Source organism: Coregonus lavaretus (assembly GCF_964263955.1).
Source record: "Coregonus lavaretus genome assembly, chromosome: 5".
NCBI lineage: Eukaryota > Metazoa > Chordata > Actinopteri > Salmoniformes > Salmonidae > Coregonus > Coregonus lavaretus.
The window spans coordinates 11,583,131-11,604,981 of NC_139992.1; the positions used below are offsets into that span (position 1 = coordinate 11,583,131).

A 21,851-nucleotide genomic window follows, 5' to 3' on the forward strand; every position below is an offset into this window, starting at 1 on the left:
AAACATGGAGGATATACACAGAGAGAAACATGGAGGATATACACAGAGAGAAACATGGAGGATATACACAGAGAGAAACATGGAGGACATACACAGAGAGAAACATGGAGGATATACACAGAGAGAAACATGGAGGATATACACAGAGAGAAACATGGAGGATATACACAGAGAGAAACATGGAGGATATACACAGAGAGAAACATGGAGGATATACACAGAGAGAAACATGGAGGATATACACAGAGAGAAACATGGAGGATATACACAGAGAGAAACATGGAGGACATACACAGAGAGAAACATGGAGGATATACACAGAGAGAAACATGGAGGATATACACAGAGAGAAACATGGAGGATATACACAGAGAGAAACATGGAGGATATACACAGAGAGAAACATGGAGGACATACACAGAGAGAAACAAAACACTGAGGAAAAAGGTGAGGTAGGGGAACGAATAGATGACTAGAATGCATGCATCTTTTGTAGGAGCGGAATGGGACGAATGACTACAGGTCCATGCGAGGGAGGTGTGCATGCCGTAGAGATACACTAAAATGTATTATATATTGTTCTATTTAATTCTGTGGGGCATGCATAGTTCCTCAAAGAGATAAATATATTATTTAAATCTTGATTTCTCTCTATGGTTCCTCTTCTCTCTGTCTCCTCTCTTAGTTCACCTCTGCCAGGTCAGGTCCTCCTCTAGGAAGATGTTGCGGCTGGACTTGCGTCCTCCGACCGGGGTACGAGGCTCGCTGGGTTCCAGGACGCAGACAGAGCTGATGGAGGAGTCAGACGGAGCAGACAGGTCCTCCCCTATGGAGCAAGAGTCTGCAGAGTGGGCGTAGCTCAGAGCAACCTTACGGCAGTAGGTGCAAGCCCGCAGGTCTCCTACCCACAGTAACAATGGAGGGATAGAGAGTGAGAGAGAGAGAGAGAGAGAGAGAGAGCGAGAGAGAGAGAGAGAGGTAGGTGACAATGGAGGAAGGGAAAGAGACAGAGAGAGGGGAGGAGTCAGTGAGAGGAAGAGCGGGTCCTGCTATGAGCTAGGATGGAGGCAGTATTGTGGTTACTGTGGTGTGGTCACTCCATGGCATGGTTAGGTCACATCTCAGCATCATCAAAGGTTAAACATGTCTCATTGGTCTCAGATTCTCACATCACAGCAATGTTTGGGCTATTTCAAAGGGGTGCTCAAACACTACTGGTCAACCAGTCAACTTACCCAAAATCCAACTTCGCTAACACACACAACCACAGCAGAAAAAACACACACACCATGCTTTGAGTACCCATAGGCCTCTGTACATATAACTCCAGCGGTAGATCTCCTAGAGCTTTCATGCAAGAGATCTAAGTTATAGGTACAACAATGCATACAATTCAGTTTAAACTAGTAGGGCCTGTGGCCTCTCTAACACACTGTGACCCTGATTTGTGAACAACTTTAGAGGCTGTCTCCCCTCTCCTCAGGAGGTCTCTAGGGATTATGATAATGATGCAGGCAGGGAGTGGGCATGGCCCCCACCTACCCACTCCTGTGAGCCTCCCCCCTCCAAAGCACTCACCCGTGTAGCCCATGAACTTGCCAGGGATTTCCTGGTTGCAACAGCGGCTGCAGAAGATCTGTCCGCAGAGCCGGCAGTGGTGGCGGCGGCGGAAGGTGGTGAACTTCTCGTTGCAGTCGTAGCACTCCTTACACTGACTGTCTGGCATCCAGTATTGCTTCAGGTCGCTGTCCTGCAAGCAATCCCAGAGAGTCTGTTTGTAATGTGGCCTTCTTTATTCCACTCTTCTATTAACAACTGTTGTGTTAACTCATGCTGAGGACGTCTTATTAAAGTGTATGGAAATTATGTTTCACTGAAATCAAATGGTCAGATGAAACAATAACCGCCTCCTTTTAAAGAATGAGAGGGGTCTTAACATGTTGTCCTATATTTGGAACAGTTGCCTGTGTGTGACTGTGATGGTTAGCTAGGCTTTATTACTCCATATAAAAACAAACTGCAGTAGAGTAATGGTGAGTAAAACAACAGCAGTGTGTTGTGAGGTACAATAAACAACAGCAACTGTGTAATGGTGTGATGGGCTAATTGGCGTGATGGGCTAATTGGCATGATGGGCTAATTGGTGTGATGGGCTAATTGGTGTGATGGGCTAATTGGTGTGATGGGCTAATTGGCGTGATGGGCTAATTGGCATGATGGGCTAATTGGCGTGATGGGCTAATTGGCATGATGGGCTAATTGGCGTGATGGGCTAATTGGCGTGATGGGCTAATTGGCATGATGGGCTAATTGGTGTGATGGGCTAATTGGCGTGATGGGCTAACGGTGTGATAGATACCTGGCTCTTTCCCTCCATGATCTCCTTGAGTCTTTTCAGAGCAGTGCGGAGCTGAACAGCCGTACGGGGGTCGTGAGTGACCAGGGGGGTTTCTGATTTCCTACGGCCCTCTAGGAGCAAACATGGTGCAAACATTCAGTATACACTTCATAAAACACACTTCACCTAACCATTCATGGCATGCAAAAGCTCCCTTTTCATGCAAATACAATGCAGAAAGGTAAAGGAGGGACCTCTCCTAAGAGACTGTAGGCAATTAGCCCAATATGGGCATGGAAATGTACAATAAATGTCTACAAGGATTTGCTTTTGATAATGGCAGGTTAGTTTAAAAAGGACGGCACAATAGCACAACAGAAACTTACCGGTAAACCAGTTACCATAAACTAGACTCTAGTGAACAATTATGGTTCACATGAATAGAATTATACAGATAATGCAATTGAGTAAGAAACCAAAAAGGTAGTATGATGTTAGTTCTTATAATCATTATGCAAACACACGCAACTTTCCAAATATCAGTGTTGGCAACAAAACACGAGAAGGCCCTTAATCGATACATGCCAAAAGATAGCTAAATCAACCACACACACCAAAACCACTCAGGTGCTTGGGTTAGCCGCCCACTCTGAAACCAGGCTGTTAAAGTCAAGCACAAAACCATTTTAGAGATCTTAGCAAACACAGTATAGAAGGCCCTCACCCTCACCCGGCCATAATGGCCAGTCCACTGCAAAAAGAAAAGACATACATCAGCGTTTTGAATGGATGTCAGGTTACTCACATTGTACATCCATTCTACTTCGCGCCTCTCTATGTTAAAACGAATGTCAATGTCAAGAATGTATATCCCTCACAGCTATACAATACAACTGTGGGGTAATATAAGAAATAGTCCAAACACACAGTCCATCCTCTCCTCAATGCATCTGGCAAGTCTCTCCTCTACACTTGATTAGGGGTCACCTCTTAGGTGAAATCACGACTAGTCACATCAATTTGTTAAGGGTGAAACTGATACTTTCACCATCATTGTCAGGTCAGAGATAATGCAATCACTCAAAATGTAAACGTTTTAAAGAATCACTGTTGGAAGAGGATAGGTTGGCTTACAACTGTGAAACAACTGCAGCATTGGACATACACTGTATATGTCCCTCCTGTGGCCTTAGTATGAGTAGGAATGTGTCTGTGTGTTACCTGAGGTGGTGGATGTTCTACGGAGCAGGTTGGGGTGTTGTTTCCTATGGGTCCCAGAGCCGTGGGTGGAGTGTGCTGGGCTGGTCCAGTTCCTACGCTCCCTAGTGGATGATGTCACATCAGGTTTCTCTGTCACTGGGGGTGGCCGCCCCTCCTCTGTACACACAGACCAATCAGAACATATCATTTAAGTTCAATAAACATCATCACACCTACCCATGACGACAAAGCTGTATACTGTAGTATGACATTTGGAATCTTTATAAAAATGTCATACTACAAACATGACAACGCTTTATACCTCTGTAGTACATTCCTACCCACAAACAACCATTGGTGTGTCAAATCAGTACTCCTATTTTACCAACACAAATGTAACTTTAAATAAGAGATGAAGTATGTTGTGTCTAATAAGAGGAGAAAACCATGGCTACTGTATACATTGCTCTCTCTACTAATCCAATCAGAATTGAATCGCCATCTTATAATAACAGAGGAATTTAAAGAATGTGAATACTGTGCATAGAATATTTGGTCCCGCGTTATTTTAAGTGCATCTTATGAAGGCTTCATAAAGCATTCATATAGGCTTTATAACCACTGCATAAATGGGTCACAAATCATCTATAACTGTATTTCATGCTCTATAAAAGATTAACAAAGGTGAACAAATAAATTGAAGGTTATGTCACATAGGGGTGGGCGGTATACTGGAATACCTGTATGACGTTGTGCCATGATATGGATTTTGCCATATCGTGCATATCATGATAAATTAAATGAAATAACGCGTTTTTGTTTCGTTCAAAATTTCAGTCGAGTGATACAGCCTAGTGGGCTAGTTCAAAGTGTTTAATTTTACTAGAAACATAGTATTTTTTAGCAAAAAAAAAAAACTAGAAGCATGGACGTTACACGCAATCTGCCTGCTAATCAAAGTCAACAAACAAGCATGCGCAACTGCAGAGTAAGCAAACATTTAGTGAAGTAAACTCCTTTCGTAGGTAAAAGTGTCAGAAAATAATGCTATTGAGGTTGATTTGCAGGATGACGAAGAATTGGTCCGAAAAAAAGGGGGCCTGCTCTGTCGTTTGGAACTGGTTTGGCTTTAAGATATTGTCGTAGTAAATATATAATGTTATAGCTTGGTCTGACTAAAATCTTGTGCATGACCCATTTTGTGTTGGGCCTTTGTATTCAATACAATGGACAAAAGAGTCCTATCTTGTCAGCCTTGTCAGCAGGTGGCCAAGGACAACACCCACGCCATAGGTCTCTCAGTTCTTCCAACTCACGAGTTCTTGCTCTGAGGACACACACACACACACACACACACACACACACACACATCATCACTGATAACACACACACACACACACACACACACATCATCACTGTTAAACACACACACACACACACACATCATCACTGTTAAACACACACACACACACACACAAAAATCCCCTTCTCTTAGGCTGAACATCTGAAGACAGAGAACCCGACTCAGAGCCAATGCAACAGTGGAGGGGACCTCGCCCAACTCATCAGGACCAATCAGAAGATCAGAACTACTAGATTCAACCTACTTCATTTTATTGCATAAAATGTCAGCACACAATGTTTCGGGGCTCTCTTCAGATATCTCCCTAAGAGTTTGACGAACGGGTCCGTGCACGCGATTCCAGATATCTTTACCTCTGAATAAACTGCCTTATATTATACCATTATCCACCTTGTCCAAAAGTCTCTACTTGGTCTCAGTTCTCCAGTAAACTTGTATTATCAACAAAATCCGACCTCGACCAACAAACAGTACTGTGTAAGTTGTGTCGACGCATTGTGCTAGCCAAAGGCAAACAGTACTGTGTAAGTTGTGTCGACGCATTGTGCTAGCCAAAGGCAAACAGTACTGTGTAAGTTGTGTCGACGCATTGTGCTAGCCAAAGGCAAACAGTACTGTGTAAGTTGTGTCGACGCATTGTGCTAGCCAAAGGCAAACAGTACTGTGTAAGTTGTGTCGACGCATTGTGCTAGCCAAAGGCAAACAGTACTGTGTAAGTTGTGTCGACGCATTGTGCTAGCCAAAGGCAAACAGTACTGTGTAAGTTGTGTCGACGCATTGTGCTAGCCAAAGGCAAACAGTACTGTGTAAGTTGTGTCGACGCATTGTGCTAGCCAAAGGCAAACAGTACTGTGTAAGTTGTGTCGACGCATTGTGCTAGCCAAAGGCAAACAGTACTGTGTAAGTTGTGTCGACGCATTGTGCTAGCCAAAGGCAAACAGTACTGTGTAAGTTGTGTCGACGCATTGTGCTAGCCAAAGGCAAACAGTACTGTGTAAGTTGTGTCGACGCATTGTGCTAGCCAAAGGTGGAAACACCAGCATTTTTTTTCACCACCTGAAAACCCTGCATGTGCGCGAATATGAAGAATCTACCAGAATGCAACAAACACCCGGAGCAGCGGAGCAAGTCACAAGACATCTTCAAGCCAGACCCGCACTCAGCTGTCACTCAAGGCATCATTCGTTAGTGGTACTCCCTATGACAAGAAGAGCAAGAAGTGGAATGTCATAACGAGTGCATTTACGTTTCACATAGCGAAAGACATGGAACCAATTCAAACTGTGGAGAAAGACGGTTTCAAAAAGTTGATTTGAGATCTAGACCCAAGATACGAGATCCCGAGCGGTAAATACTTCAGTAAAACATGTCTGCCAGAACTCTACACATAATGTCGGGACAGAGGTGCCAACGAAATCCGTAACGCTGGATTCTTCTCTACCATTGCCGATTTATGGTCAAGCCGGAACCACAGAGCCATACATTAGCCTCAAGATTCATTACATTGACGACAACTGGAAGCTGCAAAGCAAATGCCTTCAGACCTTTTATTTCCCTGACGACCACACCGGAGAAATAATTGCAGCTGGGCTGAGGGAGGCAATTTCAACAACAACATAAAATGCAGAATAACTATTGTATTCCTCATCTCCTCTGTTTAAAGTTAGAGCTGACTACACTGCCTGATCCTTATACGTTAAGCCGGATATATACAGCTATGCAAATCTAGAATATTTGTAATTTGTAAATGTGTGCAATATCCAAACATCACATGGATTACATTGCTTTTATTTATAATTGATACATTAGCCTATGGTTTCAATATATGCATCTATCCTCTCTCTTTCAATAATAAATAGCCTACTCAATAAATTATCCAGTTTTCTAAAGCAACATAGCTCTCTTAATCACAACAGTTGTTTGTAAATCTATAGATGGATTACATTTGTAATCATTTACATTTACATTTTAGACATTTAGCAGATGCTCTTATCCAGAGCGACTTACAGTTAGTGAGTGCATACATTATTTTTTATGTTTTTATTTTTCATACTGGCCCCCCGTGGGAATCGAACCCACAACCCTGGCGTTGCAAACGCCATGCTCTACCAACTGAGCTACATCCCTGCCGGCCATTCCCTCCCCTACTCTGAACGACGCTGGGCCAATTGTGCACCGCCCCATGGGTCTCCCGGTCACGGACGGCTACGACAGAGCCTGGATTCGAACCAGGATCTCTAGTGCAGTGCCTTAGACCACTGTCCATGCTGTAAATTGTTGTAATTACAGTAGATGCTATGTTATTTCTATTGAATACTTGTGATTAATATGTAATTATTTTTCACCTTTTTATTTCCTGGGCCATAGGAGTGTGCAAGAAAGTGGTCAGCACATTTTCCTATAGTTGGAAGAAGCAGAAGGCCCTGACAAGTGCACACGATAAACTAAGCCTGCCCCTCCACAAGCTCATCACAGAATCCCCGACAAGGCGGGGATCTCGACTGCAGATGACGGAAAGAGTCCTGGAGCAGGAAAAGGCCATCACACAAGTCCTGGCAGCAGGCAAAAAAACACGGCACCTTTCACCCTCCTGGCAAGACATTGATGTCTTTGAATCTATCATGGCAGCACTTAAGCCCCTCCAGGATTTCACAGATGCCCTGTCAGGAGACACATATGTGAGTGTGTCCTATCTGAAGCCGGTCCTCCATTTGTTCAAGACGGAGGTTCTGAAATCAAATGAGGGCAAAGCCAAACTGACCGGAGAGATTAAGATGAGGGTCCTCAATTACCTGAATGACAAATACACCGACCCTGAAACAGATGAGCTGCTCACCATGGCTATCTTTCTGGACCCAAGGTTCAAGACCACCTACATGACTACTGAGAAGCTGGTGGAGGTGAAGGTGAGAGCTGCCTCCGAGACAGAAGCCCTCCTGGTAGAGAACACAACCGTGGGAGACTTCTCTTTTGAAGAGGACCAGAGTGAGATAGAGAAAGGAGCTGCCACTGCTCCACAATCAGCAATGAAGTACAATAAGAGCCTTGGGAGCTTCTTTAAGAAAACCAGTATTGCACCTGCCTTAAGAACCCAGAGACAGGTCATCGAGCAAGAGCTGGACAGCTACACTGATGGCAGCAGACAGTGAGGCTGATCCTTTGGAGTGGTGACGAGTTCACGCATCGAACTTCCCACAATTGAGTTGTCTGACAAATAAATAATTATGCATCCCTGCCACAAGTTCACCCTCTGAGAGAGCATTTAGCACTGGGGGCAATGTGGTCACATGCCACAGGGCAACTTTGAAGCCAGAAACTGTCAATAGACTGGTGTTCCTGGCACGGAACTTGTGAAGAGGGAGGCAGTGAATTGTTATATGCTAACTGAGAAACATACAGACTGTCTGGTTAATGCTTGAAGTTAATTTGAAAAGGTTTACAACTTGAATTCATAATGACTGGTGTTATATGAAAAAAGACTGCACTTCTTATATTTGGCAGGAAAAAGTTTACATCCTGAGTACTTTAAATAATTTTTTTAATAAAATGTTACTGCATATTTATTTAACTCATATACCTTTGTTTATGTTTCATGTTTGCACAGGTTTACCACAGAAGTAAAACAAATAATAATTTAAAAAATGTGCAATGCCCCCTTTCTGTTTCTATAAGGTTAAAAGCAATATTTAGTCATTTATTAACTTTGAAGGGCTCATAAAATGTTTTTAAAAAATTATACAGTATATCGTGATATTATATCGTTATCGTCCGGACAGTGGAAAATATCGTGGTATGAATTTTTTTCCATATCGCCCACCCCTAATGTCACACAGTTATGCCACCTTATGAATCTTTATAGAGCATGATATACGGTTATAGATTATTCGTGAAACATCTATGTAGTGCTTATGAAGCCTATATGAATGCTTTATGACGCCTTCATAAGTTGCACTTCAAATAAAGCAGGACAGAATATTTAAACGCTCCAGGCTCCGGTATGTGAGCAGAGCTCTGTTGCCTTGGTGAGGGGCCTGCCAGTGAGGGCGGGGCCTGAAGAGAGGGCGACACATGATGGCCTATGTGGTTGAAAGGCCCCCTCCTGGCACCTATCCAACATTCTATCACATTACCTCACAGGACATGGGCTCTGCTCTGAGCTGCATTCCGTTCCATTCTGTTTCCTCAAACCAATTCTGACTGTAAACCAGGCTGGTGGTCAAGGCTACAGAAGTACCTTTCCCTGCATCCTAGGGGACAGTACAGTTGCCTAGACTGTACAGTACTGCAAATTATAGGCTGCTATAGGTTACTCCACAGAATGAGAAATAATAAGAGCAGTGTGACAAAACAACATTAAGCTATTAATAAACGTCCTTGTGGTTAATAGAGAATGTGCTCCCCTCTGACTCAATCATTTTGTCTTGTCTCTTCATCGTAATGCATAGGCTTACAAGAAGATGAACATTTCAAATGACTGTCAAGTCAACAATCTCAAAACAATCTATGTGTGTGTGTGTGTGTGTGTGTGTGTGTGTGTATGATCTTGGTAATGACCTTTGTTGAAGCGGAACAGGTTGACGAAGGAGCTGTAGGCTGATCGGAGCGGAGGCTCGTCCAGCTCTGGAGTCAGGGGTTTGAAGTGTGTCAGGTGGGATGGGCTGCCAGGGGAGATGGGAGGCTCCACACTGCAATCCAGTGTAGAGGACGAGGAGGAGGATTTGTCATCAGCAGCCATGTCACTGCTCCTGTTGGAAAGACAAATGATCTCTTGGTGAGACCAGAACATTGCGGTCACGTCATGGTGATCTTCTGCTTGACCATGTGATGACAACTAGGCCTAAACAGTGCCATTGCCTACTTTACATTTCAATGAGCTACACTTTAATTGATATTCAAACCATTACTTTTGACCTACATTTTACCTGTGGTAGTTCTAAATAAGTCCTGTCCTCAGTAGTTTAACTGGGCTGTGAGTTGATCGTTTGAAGCTGATACTTCAGCTATTTAACGTTCAGTTCCTCTGTCTCTCCTTTCAGACACTTACCATCATACCCATTTAGTCATTTTCTTGTGAACCAACCCCATAAACAGAATTGGAACTACTGTTCTTACTAGTCTCCATTAAATGATGTTCCATCTTCTAGGGCGGTGAAACAACTTCACCACTTATGCTCAACTTCATTGAGCCTGTCACAGCAACAGTATATTACACATCATCTTGGTTTATAAACTACAGTACTCAAAACCATTATGTGATTTTATTTGACCATGGGAAAAAAGTTACTGCAAATATACAGCAATGCTGGTTTGATCGAATTGCACCTTTAGCTTACTAGGTAGAACATAATCCTAAGGAAGTCATTGAGTGCAGAACGGCCCAGAGCAGTAGTGATTGTGTTGTGAACTGCATGTTTCACAGGCTTACCCTCAGAGGAGGCACATGATTCTTCTCACTCTCACCCTACTTTGTAACATAGCAAACAGGAAAGAAACAGGAAGGAAGGCAGAGACGTTAGCCTACGAGCAGAAAGGGAAGAAAGTGGGATAGAATAGAATTTATTCGATTTATTGTGATTTTTTGACACTTCTTAGTTCTAAGGTTCTATCTGCAAAAAGATGATTCTGAGATGACTGGCTTTAAAGATCCAAACCCTCATTGGTTTGAATGGTGTCAACAATTTTTATGTTGTATTCTTTTAAACTTAACAACATGAATTTGGGTATTTAGAGTACTATAAAAGGTAGAGAACATTGAACAGAACAAGTCCATGTCAATAACTCAATTTTGACAAAAATGTAGATAGAACCTTAGAGTCCCAAGCTCTCGAATTGTTGACTTGGAGTGGTCCAGGAGTACAACTGCTGCAGTCGACCTACCATGATCCACGAATGCAAACCAACACCAGCTTATATCTGGTTGAGTATAAATACAGTACAACATAGTTATTTCTGTATCTTGTATATTTCTCTCTTCAAATAATGGTGTTCAAGGGCAAGAACAAGTGATTTAGACTAGCCTACTTAGTAGAACATATGTCCTATTAAAGTCATGTCAACAACAAGCATCCACTACCACTGAGCTGAGGAACTTATCACTGCATAAGTCCAGAACATGCAAATTAGACAAAAAGTACTGTTTGATAAAAACAACGGAATTTGTACTTGCAATAAATGTAATATCTCACTTTTGCTGTTTTCGTCATCAAACGAAGATAAACTGTTGCTCTTAACAGCAGTAAGAGAAGTAGCTACCACTGGCGGAGGGATGGACCGGAGGAAAATGACAACCTCACCAGAATGTTTTCCTCCATGTCATGTGACCACTAACGTTAGGCCTATGATGACAGCTGAGATAGCTAATGCCGCGTTCAAGTGCTAGTCGGAACTAGGAAACTCTGAAATGTCCGACTTGCTAACTGGTTGTAGTTATACACGAGCCGCGTTCAAACACCCGCTTCAGCTAAGGATGATAATGTGTGTAAACTAGCTACATAGCCATACTGTTAGTGTATAGCTAATACTGCTAGCTAACTGACTATTGTTAAGAGTAACACCTGTGGTAACACAACTAACTAGTTATCATCGCCATGCAAGAAGACAAACATAAATCAACCCACCAATAACCACTGTAAAGAAGTACCATGCAGATCTAAATCCATTAACTTAATAACTCATATAGCTACAGTAGCAGCCGAACAGACTCTAAAGCTTGCCCAAGAATGTTAGCGTCTATGAATGGGGTACTGTATATCTAGCTAGCTAGCTAGCTTTCTGATTAAGTGCCCGGCGAGTCAGTGAGCTAGCAAGCGAGATAGCAGGTCCACTGAAGTTAGATAAATGAAGGAGTGAACACTCATAACTGAATTTCGACTAAATAACACAAATTACCTGTGTGTTGGTCTCAATGTACATCCCTGTATGAATAAAGTTTATTAGGTAAATTCCTGCGAAGTCGAGCAGCTGCCCTATCTTTCCAAAAGCACAGTACCCGCCGAGCCAGACAGGATGAGTCGAGAGTCGATTGAACAGTTGTGATCACGAGACAAGGCTGCGCCCACTTCTTCTTCTTCGTTGTGTTTTACGGCAGAATGAAAATAAAAGATCCCAAAATACTAAAATTATGTGGATAAAAATACTCAACTCATACTGACTACCACATAGTCACTCAACATGCTCCTTGCCTCTACTGTTAAAATCAATAATCTATGTCTGATCCCTACACAGGCTCAGGAGCCTGGGAGGGCAGCAAATCTTCTGTAGTTTATAACCCTTACAACTATTCAGCTGTGAACAGTGGTGTAAAGTACTTAAGTAAAAATACTTTATATTTAAAACCAAATACTTTTAGACTTTTACTCAAATAGTATTTTACTGGGTGATTTTCACTTTTACTTGAGTCATTTTCTATTAAGGTATCTTTACTTTTACTCAAGTATGACAATCGGGTACTTTTCCACCACTGGCTGTGAATTCCTGAGCCGTGCTGTTTATCACAGTTGCAATGAACGCCACAAAATCCACTTTCTTTACAGAAAGTATGTCTGGTTCTCTTGGTTGACAAACATTCACTATGGACTGTGGTGCATCCACAACCATCTCTTCAACACTAGTGTCACTTTCTCTAACAATTCTAACGACTTCATCAATTCACATGAAGATTCTCTCAAGCACTTTCAGAAAACATTGACGTTAGTGTGGAAACGTTAGTATAGCTGAGTTTGTTACTTGTGGAACAGTGTTAGCTCCCTTTCATTGTGAAATACGTTTGTTTATTCAGAACATTGCTTGAGTTAAGCCAAATATAACCAACCTGAGCCTGGCTATAATGTTGTTGTAGGCCAGGAGCCAGGAGCGCACTGAGTCCATCTCTATAACAGTTGTTTCTCCATTGACTTCAAAGAGTGAATTAATTCTAAACAACTCCTTTTCTGGTCAGCCCTTCTATAATTCCAACCATGAGACATCGCAACCTTTTTCTATGTGACTGTCACGTGAACTCAGTTCATAGTCATCCTTGAATGCCTCTAAGGAAATGAGTCATATGGGTTAATGATTCAGTGCTTTCAGCTATTGACTGTTGAGTGGTTTGTATTTATTCTTTATAGTATACAGTCTATGGGTCCAGTACCAAACACAACAGGTGAGTATAGAGGGGCTACATATATAAGGATGCATGAAGACCAAACCTTTTTTGTGTACATACACCTTAGCCAAATACGTTTAAACTCAGTTTTTCACAATTTATGACATTTAATCCTAGTAAAAATTCCCTGTCTTAGGTCAGTTAGGATCACCACTTCATTTTAAGAATGTGAAATGTCAGAATAATAGTAGAGAGAATTATTTATTTCAGCTTTTATTTCTTTCATTACATTCCCAGTGGGTCAGAAGTTTACATACACTCAATTAGTATTTGGTGGCATTGCCTTTAAATTGTTTAACTTGGGTCAAACGTTTCGGGTAGCCTTCCACAAGCTTCCCACAATAAGTTGGGTGAATTTTGGCCCATTCCTCCTGACAGAGCTGGTGTAACTGAGTCAGGTTTGTAGGCCTCCTTGATCGCACACGCTTTTTCAGTTCTGCCCACACATTTTCTATAGGATTGAGGTCAGGGCTTTGTGATGGCCACTCCAATACCTTGACTTTGTTGTCCTTAAGCCATTTGGAAGTATGCTTGGGGTATGCTTTGGAAGTATGCTTGGGGTCATTGTCCATTTGAAAGACCCATTTGCGACCAAGCTTTAACTTCCTGACTAATGTCTTGAGATGTTGCTTCAATATATCCACATCATTTTCCTTCCTCATGATGCCATCTATTTTGTGAAGTGCACTAGTCCCTCCTGCAGCAAAGCACCCCCACAGCATGATGCTGCCACCCCCGTGCTTCACGGTTGGGATGGTGTTCTAACTGTAAGTCGCTCTGGATAAGAGCGTCTGCTAAATGACTAAAATGTAAAATGTAAAATGTGTTCTTCGGCTTGCAAGCACCCCCTTTTTCCTCCAAACATAACGATGGTCATTATGGGCAAACAGTTCTATTTTTGTTTAATCAGACCAGAGGACATTTCTCCAAAAAGTACGATATTTTTCCCCATGTGCAGTTGCAAACCGTAGTCTGGCTTTTTTATGGCAGTTTTGGAGCAGTGGCTTCTTCCTTGCTGAGCGGCCTTTCAGGTTATGTCGATATAGGACTCGCTTTACTGTGGATATAGATACTTTTGTACCTGTTTTCTCCAGCATCTTCACAAGGTCCTTTGCTGTTGTTCTGGGATTGATTTGCACTTTTCGCATCAAAGTACGTTCATCTCTAGGAGACAGAACCTGTCTCTTTCCTGAGCGGTATGACGGTTGCGTGGTCCCATGGTGTTTATACTTGCGTACTATTGTTTGTACAGATGAATGTGGTACCTTCAGGCGTTTGGAAATTGCTCCCAAGGATGAACCAGACTTGTGGAGGTCAACAACAATTTTTCTGAGGTCTTGGCTGATTTCTTTTGGTTTTCCCATGATGTCAAGCAAAAAGGCACTGGGTTTGAAGGTAGGCCTTGAAATACATCCACAGGTACACCTCCAATTGACTCAAATGATGTCAATTAGCCTATCAGAAGCTTCTAAAGCCATGACATCATTTTCTGGAATTTTCCAAGCTGTTTAAAGGCACAGTCAACTTGGTGTATGTAAACTTCTGACCCACTGGAATTGTGATACAGTGAATTATAAGTGAAATAATCTGTCTGTAAACAATTGTTGGAAAAATTACTTGTGTCATGCACAAAGTAGATGTCCTAACCGACTTGCCAAAACTATAATTTGTTAACAAGAAATTTGTGGAGTGGTTGAAAAACGAGTTTTAATGACTCCAACCTAAGTGTATGTAAACCTCCGACTTCAACTGTATATGTGTGTATATATATGTATATATGTATGTGTGTATATATATATGTATATATGTATGTATGTATATGTATATATATGTATATATACTGTATAAAGATGCATGAAGACCAAACCTTTTTTGAATAATTTTAAACATAGTGGAAAGAATGATTATTTTATTAATTATACAGTCTTTCATTGTACACAAGTAACAGTATGATGTGTTTTATATTGTATAAAAGGGAATGCAGAAACTGCACAATGAACACACTGTACGCCAGCAGGGCGGCAGGTAGCCTAGTGGTAAAGAGTGTTGGGCCAGTAACTGAAAGGTTGCTGGTTTGAATCCCTGAGCCAACCAGTTGAAAAATCTGTTGATTTAACCTTGAGCAAGGCACTTAACCCTAATTGTGCCTGTAAGTTGCTCTGGATAACAGTGTATATTAGGTGATGTAAATGCAGGCCACTGAGCCTATGGTCTAGAACAGGGTTTCCAAACTTGGAACATCTGCATTGGCCATGCAGCATTTATGGTGATATGGCCTCTGCAGAAGTCAGAGCATTCATACTTCTTGCGCTTCACCAAGCAACGCAGAGCTGTTGTCAAGGAAGTGAGTTTGTGTTTATACAGTGCATTCAGAAAGTATTCAGAGCCTTTTCCCACATTTTGTTACGTTACAGCCTTATTCTAAAATGGATTAAATAAAACAATGTCCTCATCAATCTACACACAATACCCCATAATGACAACGTGAAAACAGGTTAATAGACATTTTTGCAAATTTATTAAAGATTAAAAACAGAAATACTTTATTTACATAAGTATTCAGACCCTTTGCTATGAGACTCAAAATTGAGCTCAGGTGCATCCTGTTTCCATTGATCATCCTTGAGATGTTTCTACAACTTGATTGGAGTCCACCTGTGGTAAATTCAATTGACTGGACATGATTTGGAAAGGCACACATTTGTCTATAAAAGGTCCGACAGTTGACAGTGCATGTTAGAGCAAAAACCAAGCCATGAGGTCGAAGGAATTGTCAGTAGAGCTCCGAGACAGGATTGTGTCGAGGCACAGGGTACAAAAAAATTTCTGCAGCATTGAAGGTCCCCAAGAACACAGTGGCCTCCATCATTCTTAAATGGAAGAAGTTTGGAACTACCAAGACTCTTCCTAGAGCTGGCCGCTGGGCCAAACTGAGCAATCGGGGGATAAGGGCCTTGGTCAGGGAGGTGACCAAGAACCCGATGGTCACTCTGACAGAGCTCCAGAGTTCCTCTGTGGAGATGAGAGAACCTTCCAGAAGGACAACCATCTCTGCAGCACTCCACCAATCAGGCCTTTATGGTAGAGGGCCAGACGGAAGCCACTCCTCAGTAAAATGTATATAATATCCCAATTGGAGTTTGCCAAAAGGGACCTAAAGGACTCTCAGACCATGAGAAACAAGATTATCTGGTCTGATGAAACCAACATTGAATTCTTTGGCCTGAATGCCAAGCGTCACGTCTGGAGGAAACCTGGCACCATTCCTACGGTGAAGCATGGTGGTGGCAGATTCATGCTATGGGGATGTTTTTCAGCGGCAGGGACTGGGAGACCAGTCAGGATCTAGGGAAAGATAAACGGAACAAAGTACAGAGAGATCCTTGATGAAAACCTGCTCCAGAGCGCTCAGGACCTCAGACTGGAGCGAAGGTTCACCTTCCAACAGGACAACGAGCCTAAGCACACAGCCAAGACAACGCAGGAATGGCTTCGGGACAAGTCTCTGAATGTCCTTGACTGGCCCAGCCAGAGCCCAGACTTGAACCTGATCGAACATCTCTGGAGAGACCTGAAAATAGCTGTGCAGCGACGCTCCCCATCCAACCTGACAAGAGCTTGAGAGGATCTGCAGAGAAGAATGGGAGAAACCACCTAAATACAAGCTTGTAGCGTCATACCCAAGAAGACTTGAGGCTGTAATACCTGCCAAAAGTACTGAGTAAAGGGTCTGAATACTCATGTAAATGTGATATTTCTAAAAACCTGTTTTTGCTCTGTCATTATGGGGTTTTGTGTGTAGATTGATGAGGAAAAAAACAATTGAATCAATTTTAGAATAAGTCTGTAACATAACAAAATGTGGAAAAAGTCAAGGGGCATGAATACTTTCCAAATGCACTGTACAGGACCTCCCGCCATCACCTACCAGTCAATGCGGAGCTATATGGAGCCCTCCACATTGTTACAAAATCTGACAGGCGCACGGCGATGCGATACAGAGCTCAATTTGGCCTCTGCGTGCCTCCGGAGGCTTCGCAATTGCGTCACACCATCCATAAGGCGCCTCCAACCACATTTTCAGATCAAGCATAAATTGCCTCTTATGTGTAATCTAATGGAACTGAGAGTCATGATCAAGGGCTAGATTGATAGCCATTAGTCAACAATCAATGTGATCAATCCTTTTTATGCTTCTCAGATCAGTATGAACACATCTACTGAGGGCAGGACCCTCCTCTCAACTACTGTATGTTAACAGGGAAGATACCTATGCCCTAGAAGGCTGCTAAACAGAACTCACTAACAGTGGCATTGAAGATAAAGACCAAGATTCTCAGTTAGTAGCCTACAGCTGCCATCACTAAATTAAGATGTTGAGGTGGATGTCCTTTAATTTGTATTAGCAGCCTATTAATGTCATGTCTCTTCGTAAGTCATACTGCATTATCATATGTTTATTTAGATGTTTTGCCTGATGTAATTTCTAGACATGCACTCATTCTTCAAGGTCTCTCTGAAGACTAACAACAGGGCTTTGGCATTGATGGCTCAGAGGGAGAGAATCAGACGGCTTGAAGTGGAAACTGTGCGCCTATGGAAACAAGTGGAGTCTCTGAATTTTGACCTGGCTATTCGCAGATTCAAGCACAACCAACTGGTGGGTTAGAGAGGGACTCTGAAACCATTACTTTGAATAAGACATAGTTTGATCTACATTTGACTCCTTACCGGGTCACTTATTTGGAGGTGCTCTTTGTAACAGTATCAATCTATTTTGTCACAGACTTCAGTGTTAGTTTTCGACATAAAATCATGGTAGTTGTTGACAAGTGAACTTCATATAGCCTTTTACAGATTCTCATCTTGAAAGGCCTTCATTGCAACACTTTGGATCATTTGAAAAGGGCTGTGGACCTCTGCTCTGATGAAAGGGATGTGGACTTCAGCTCTGATGAAAGGGCTGTGGATTTCAGCTCTGATGAAAGGGCTGTGGACTTCAGGTCTGATGAAAGGGCTGTGGACTTCAGCTCTGATGAAAGGGCTGTGGACTTCAGCTCTGATGAAAGGGCTGTGGACCTCTGCTCTGATAAAAGGGCTGTAGACATCTGCTCTGATAAAAGGGCTGTGGACCTCTGCTCTGATGAAAGGGCTGTGGACCTCTGCTCTGATGAAAGGGCTGTGGACTTCAGGTCTGATGACAGGGCTGTGGACTTCAGGTCTGATGACAGGGCTGTGGACTTCAGGTCTGATGACAGGGCTGTGGACCTCTGCTCTGATGAAAATGTAAGACTTCTTTCAGTATGTCCTCTGATTCCATGATATCAGATAAGTATACGCAGCCTATGTCACAGCCTACAATGCTAAATCGTTTTTCTTTCTGACCAAGGACACCCTTAACAGTTACAGCAATACAGTTACTGTCTTATGGTCAATTATTTCTGTTCACACATTTCCTCCCATTTATATTTTCATTCTAGGGTAGAGGTTCAGGTACCTCTCATCATAGCAGAGCAGTCCAGGGATTTTCTAAATTTGAAATTGCAAACTTCAGAAGCCTTTTTAAACCTCAAATACACAAGTTTTTAATTTCCTGAATTGCAGGAAAGTTCTCATACAACAGGGTGGTCAAATTAAGATCCTACATCTGTAAGGTGGCAGGAGCATGGAGAATTGAGAACTACCCCACATTTTGGCATGCATATCAATGTGAGCATGACCTTTCAGCGTTAGGTTGATTATTGACGGTTTTTAGGAATTCACATTTGTTATTATCTTACATGAATGAGATTGAGCAGCCGGTGGATAAGACTTTGAAATCATCCCAAAAGAGAACATCCCAACAGTCCAGTAGCCTAAAGGATGAGTGGTCAATGATTTATTTAGACACTGGACTTGACCCTATCCCAGCAGTCTTGCCATCCATTGTCTGCCACAACTAATAATCTACAGCCCTCTGGTGCTGATAAAGTTTTGGATCATCCAAACAGCTTAAAGATGGAGACCACATTGGAGCTTGCAAAGAAGACCACCATCGGAGAAGCTGAGAAGACCACCATCAACAATGACACAGAGATGGAGATAGCTATTGGGGACAACGCTGCTGAAATCGTCACAGTGGAGACAAAGGCCAAGAAAACTGATAGGCCGAAAGAGCTGAAGACATAAATCCCTTGTCTATTAGTGAAGGTTGTAAATAACAACGGTGGCCATGTTGGTGAGAATCCAGAGGTGAAGATGCAAAAGACGTCTTCCGCAACGCCACTGCACACAGACAACCTTACAGTGGAGGATGTAGAACACAGAGAAGAGGGTGTCATAGAGAACACACCCAGAGAAACATAACCCCTGGCTGCCTTCAGAAGGACTCATGTCTCCTCACGCATCAACAAACACAGAAAACCTACCAGAGAATCCCATAAAACAACACAAAACGTTACAAAACCTTTTGACCCAAGAACAACTTTTGTAGTCCCTCTCCAATCCAAATCCCATCGTAGTGTCTCACCTGACCCATTTGAAGATGACTTTTTCCGATTACCCTGAAACTCAGAACTCTTTATTTAAACTAGACAGGGCAAACCCATTGGTTGTAGAGGCCACAGAGGACAAGGGCACTAAAATTAAAGGTTAAAATACTTTGTGATTTCACATTTTGTGATTTCAAATGAGCCCACATCTAGAAAGGGCAAGAAAACATTCAGAGAAAGCAGGAAGACTAAAGCACTAGCCTGTCATGGTGGACCATGAATTGGACATTGAGGCAGAAGATGATGCATTCATTCTGTCTCGACCTCTCATGGAAGAGGAGTCTCATTCTACTAAAGGGTGCACAGACTATGTAGACATGGGTGCCACCCTGCCTGAATCCGGGGACACACGCAGCTCTTCCAGTGTTGCCAGACAGTCCACTGCACGGAGCAGTAAGAGACCTACCAGAGTGAAAGGCTGAGAGATGTTTGTGGTCTCGTGAACAGGGACAGCTCCTCCGCCAACCGTACAATATTAGATGATGCTTGGGCAGAAAAGCAGGAGTGTACTCCTAGCACAGGGTATGACTTTGTCGCTGAAGAACAAACAAACGGTCAGGGATGTATGCATAGTGGAGCATCTCACAGACCCAGATCACTGTCTAGCTGCTGTGCGCAAGACTACAGACTCCCTAGTTGAAGAAACTCAGGCCGCCTCTAAACGTGCATGGTTGGCTACCCAGGAAACCTGCAGGGAATTCCAAGGACCTAAAAGGCTTGTGTGTTGAGAAGTAAATGACCCCATTGGACCCAGGTGACCCCACTACAGTTGCTGCGGAGCGAAAGGCCAAGAAAACCAGGAGAGAGCAGAGTGCCAAATCAAAGAAGAAGAATGCAAAGAAACAGAGGAAAAAGAAAGAGCAGCAACACTAAGGGGTCGCTGTCTCAGGGTGGAGGTTATTCTTTGTCCAGTGAAGCTTTGGATAGCCAGGGTATTACATATGGAGCTATAGCAGCACAAAATGCATAAGCGCAGCTGGTGGCGGAGCCCAACGTGTTGCAAGTCGTCACACACTCTACCACTGAGGACAGCAGTGGAGCTAATGAACGTTTGTCTTAATTTGAGGCCCTCAGTCCACACTTTAAAGCAAGCAGCTTTAAGCCCCGGTCCAACCAGGGCCATAAAACCACATAAGCAGAGACACTTTTGTCATACCTACTAGTTTTAATGAATCCAGCAGAAACGGCAAGGCCTAAGTTGTACCTGATTCCATGTCCCAGGATGATTATGACCCACACAGAGATGCCTGATGGTCACAGTATGTGAGAGCCTGAGGGAGCTGCTCATGGACAAGTGGCCTCCATGGGAATCCTTTGATGTTAGCTGCACCAATGAGACTGTATTTGACACTCCAGCCTCCAGCCCTAAAAGGGTTGCTTCTTCTGCTCACAAGGTGGCTGTACATGAAGAAGAGTGGGCTGAGGTCATGGCTGAAGGATAACAAACACCAACCATACTAATAATGAAGAGACTGATCGGACCAGTCGACGGGGAGCTGTTGTTAGCTACAAGGAGCCACCCATCAACTCGTGAGAACTGCTCTGGACAAGCTAAGCGTACCTTGCCTAGTCTGATAGTGCCGACCAATGGACCTCTCCTTTTGTTTCTAAGATAATCTGGACCCATGTTGTTGGAGTTAGTGACTGGAGGCCCTGTTTGAATTATTCATAGTAAACTGTTCACCTGAGAGGACCGTGGGTTTCTGTCTGCTCTCCTCTGCCTCTACTGTACACAGCCTTCCTACAGATAGGTGTGTTTTTAGGGTTCACTTGAATGGAAGGTTGTTTGTGATTTTGTGCTACACTGCTATTTGGACTAGTACTGCAATTCTTGGGTGTAGCCATTGCTGAGAATCCTGAATTGTGTGTGTGTGTGTGTGTGGTGAGTACAGATTGCTTTACAATGAATGTCTTTCTTTATAAAAAAATATGGATTGAATGCATTGCTTAGAACGGCAATTTGATCATATCATTCAGATTTGAGTAAGATCCTATTTTACCAGGCACAGGCTACATAAAATATTATGTAAATCAACAGTGACTTACTTAGGTCAACATCTCATTTTGGAGATGAGTCGTGGAAAAAGCTTGCGAGGCCAAAGCATTGGAAAAATAAGTCTAGTCCTACTTACAGTATAATCACATTGCCTTTGCCTTGCTTTAGCATTTCACCATTTAACAAACACCTTTTGTGATTAGGCTGCTTTAATAAAAAGCTTGGATGACCAAATGTGTGTTCTGCTGGTTTATCACATTTCTTGACCTCTGTGTGGGGCC

The 21,851-nt window shown here is 42.8% G+C and overlaps 1 protein-coding gene across 4 annotated transcripts in view; it reads right to left on the reverse strand.

The window, feature by feature from the left end:
* LOC311129569 (1-phosphatidylinositol 3-phosphate 5-kinase-like) overlaps positions 1–12,862 on the reverse strand; it is a 43,405-nt gene extending 30,543 nt beyond the window's left edge. For 2 of the 4 annotated variants that reach the window (XM_084161903.1, XM_084161901.1), the window contains exons 1-7: positions 12,712–12,862; positions 9,456–9,646; positions 3,560–3,715; positions 3,063–3,089; positions 2,360–2,469; positions 1,579–1,750; positions 691–901 (exon numbers count right to left, since the gene is read on the reverse strand). In XM_084161903.1, the coding sequence (XP_084018029.1) occupies positions 691–901; positions 1,579–1,750; positions 2,360–2,469; positions 3,063–3,089; positions 3,560–3,715; positions 9,456–9,646; positions 12,712–12,767 (923 nt within the window). In that variant the 5' untranslated portion in view covers positions 12,768–12,862. The remainder of the gene's footprint in view (positions 1–690; positions 902–1,578; positions 1,751–2,359; positions 2,470–3,062; positions 3,090–3,559; positions 3,716–9,455; positions 9,647–12,711) is intronic. The other 2 variants (XM_084161904.1, XM_084161902.1) reach the window with 1 other exon arrangement.
* Between the last annotated feature and the right edge of the window lie 8,989 nt (positions 12,863–21,851).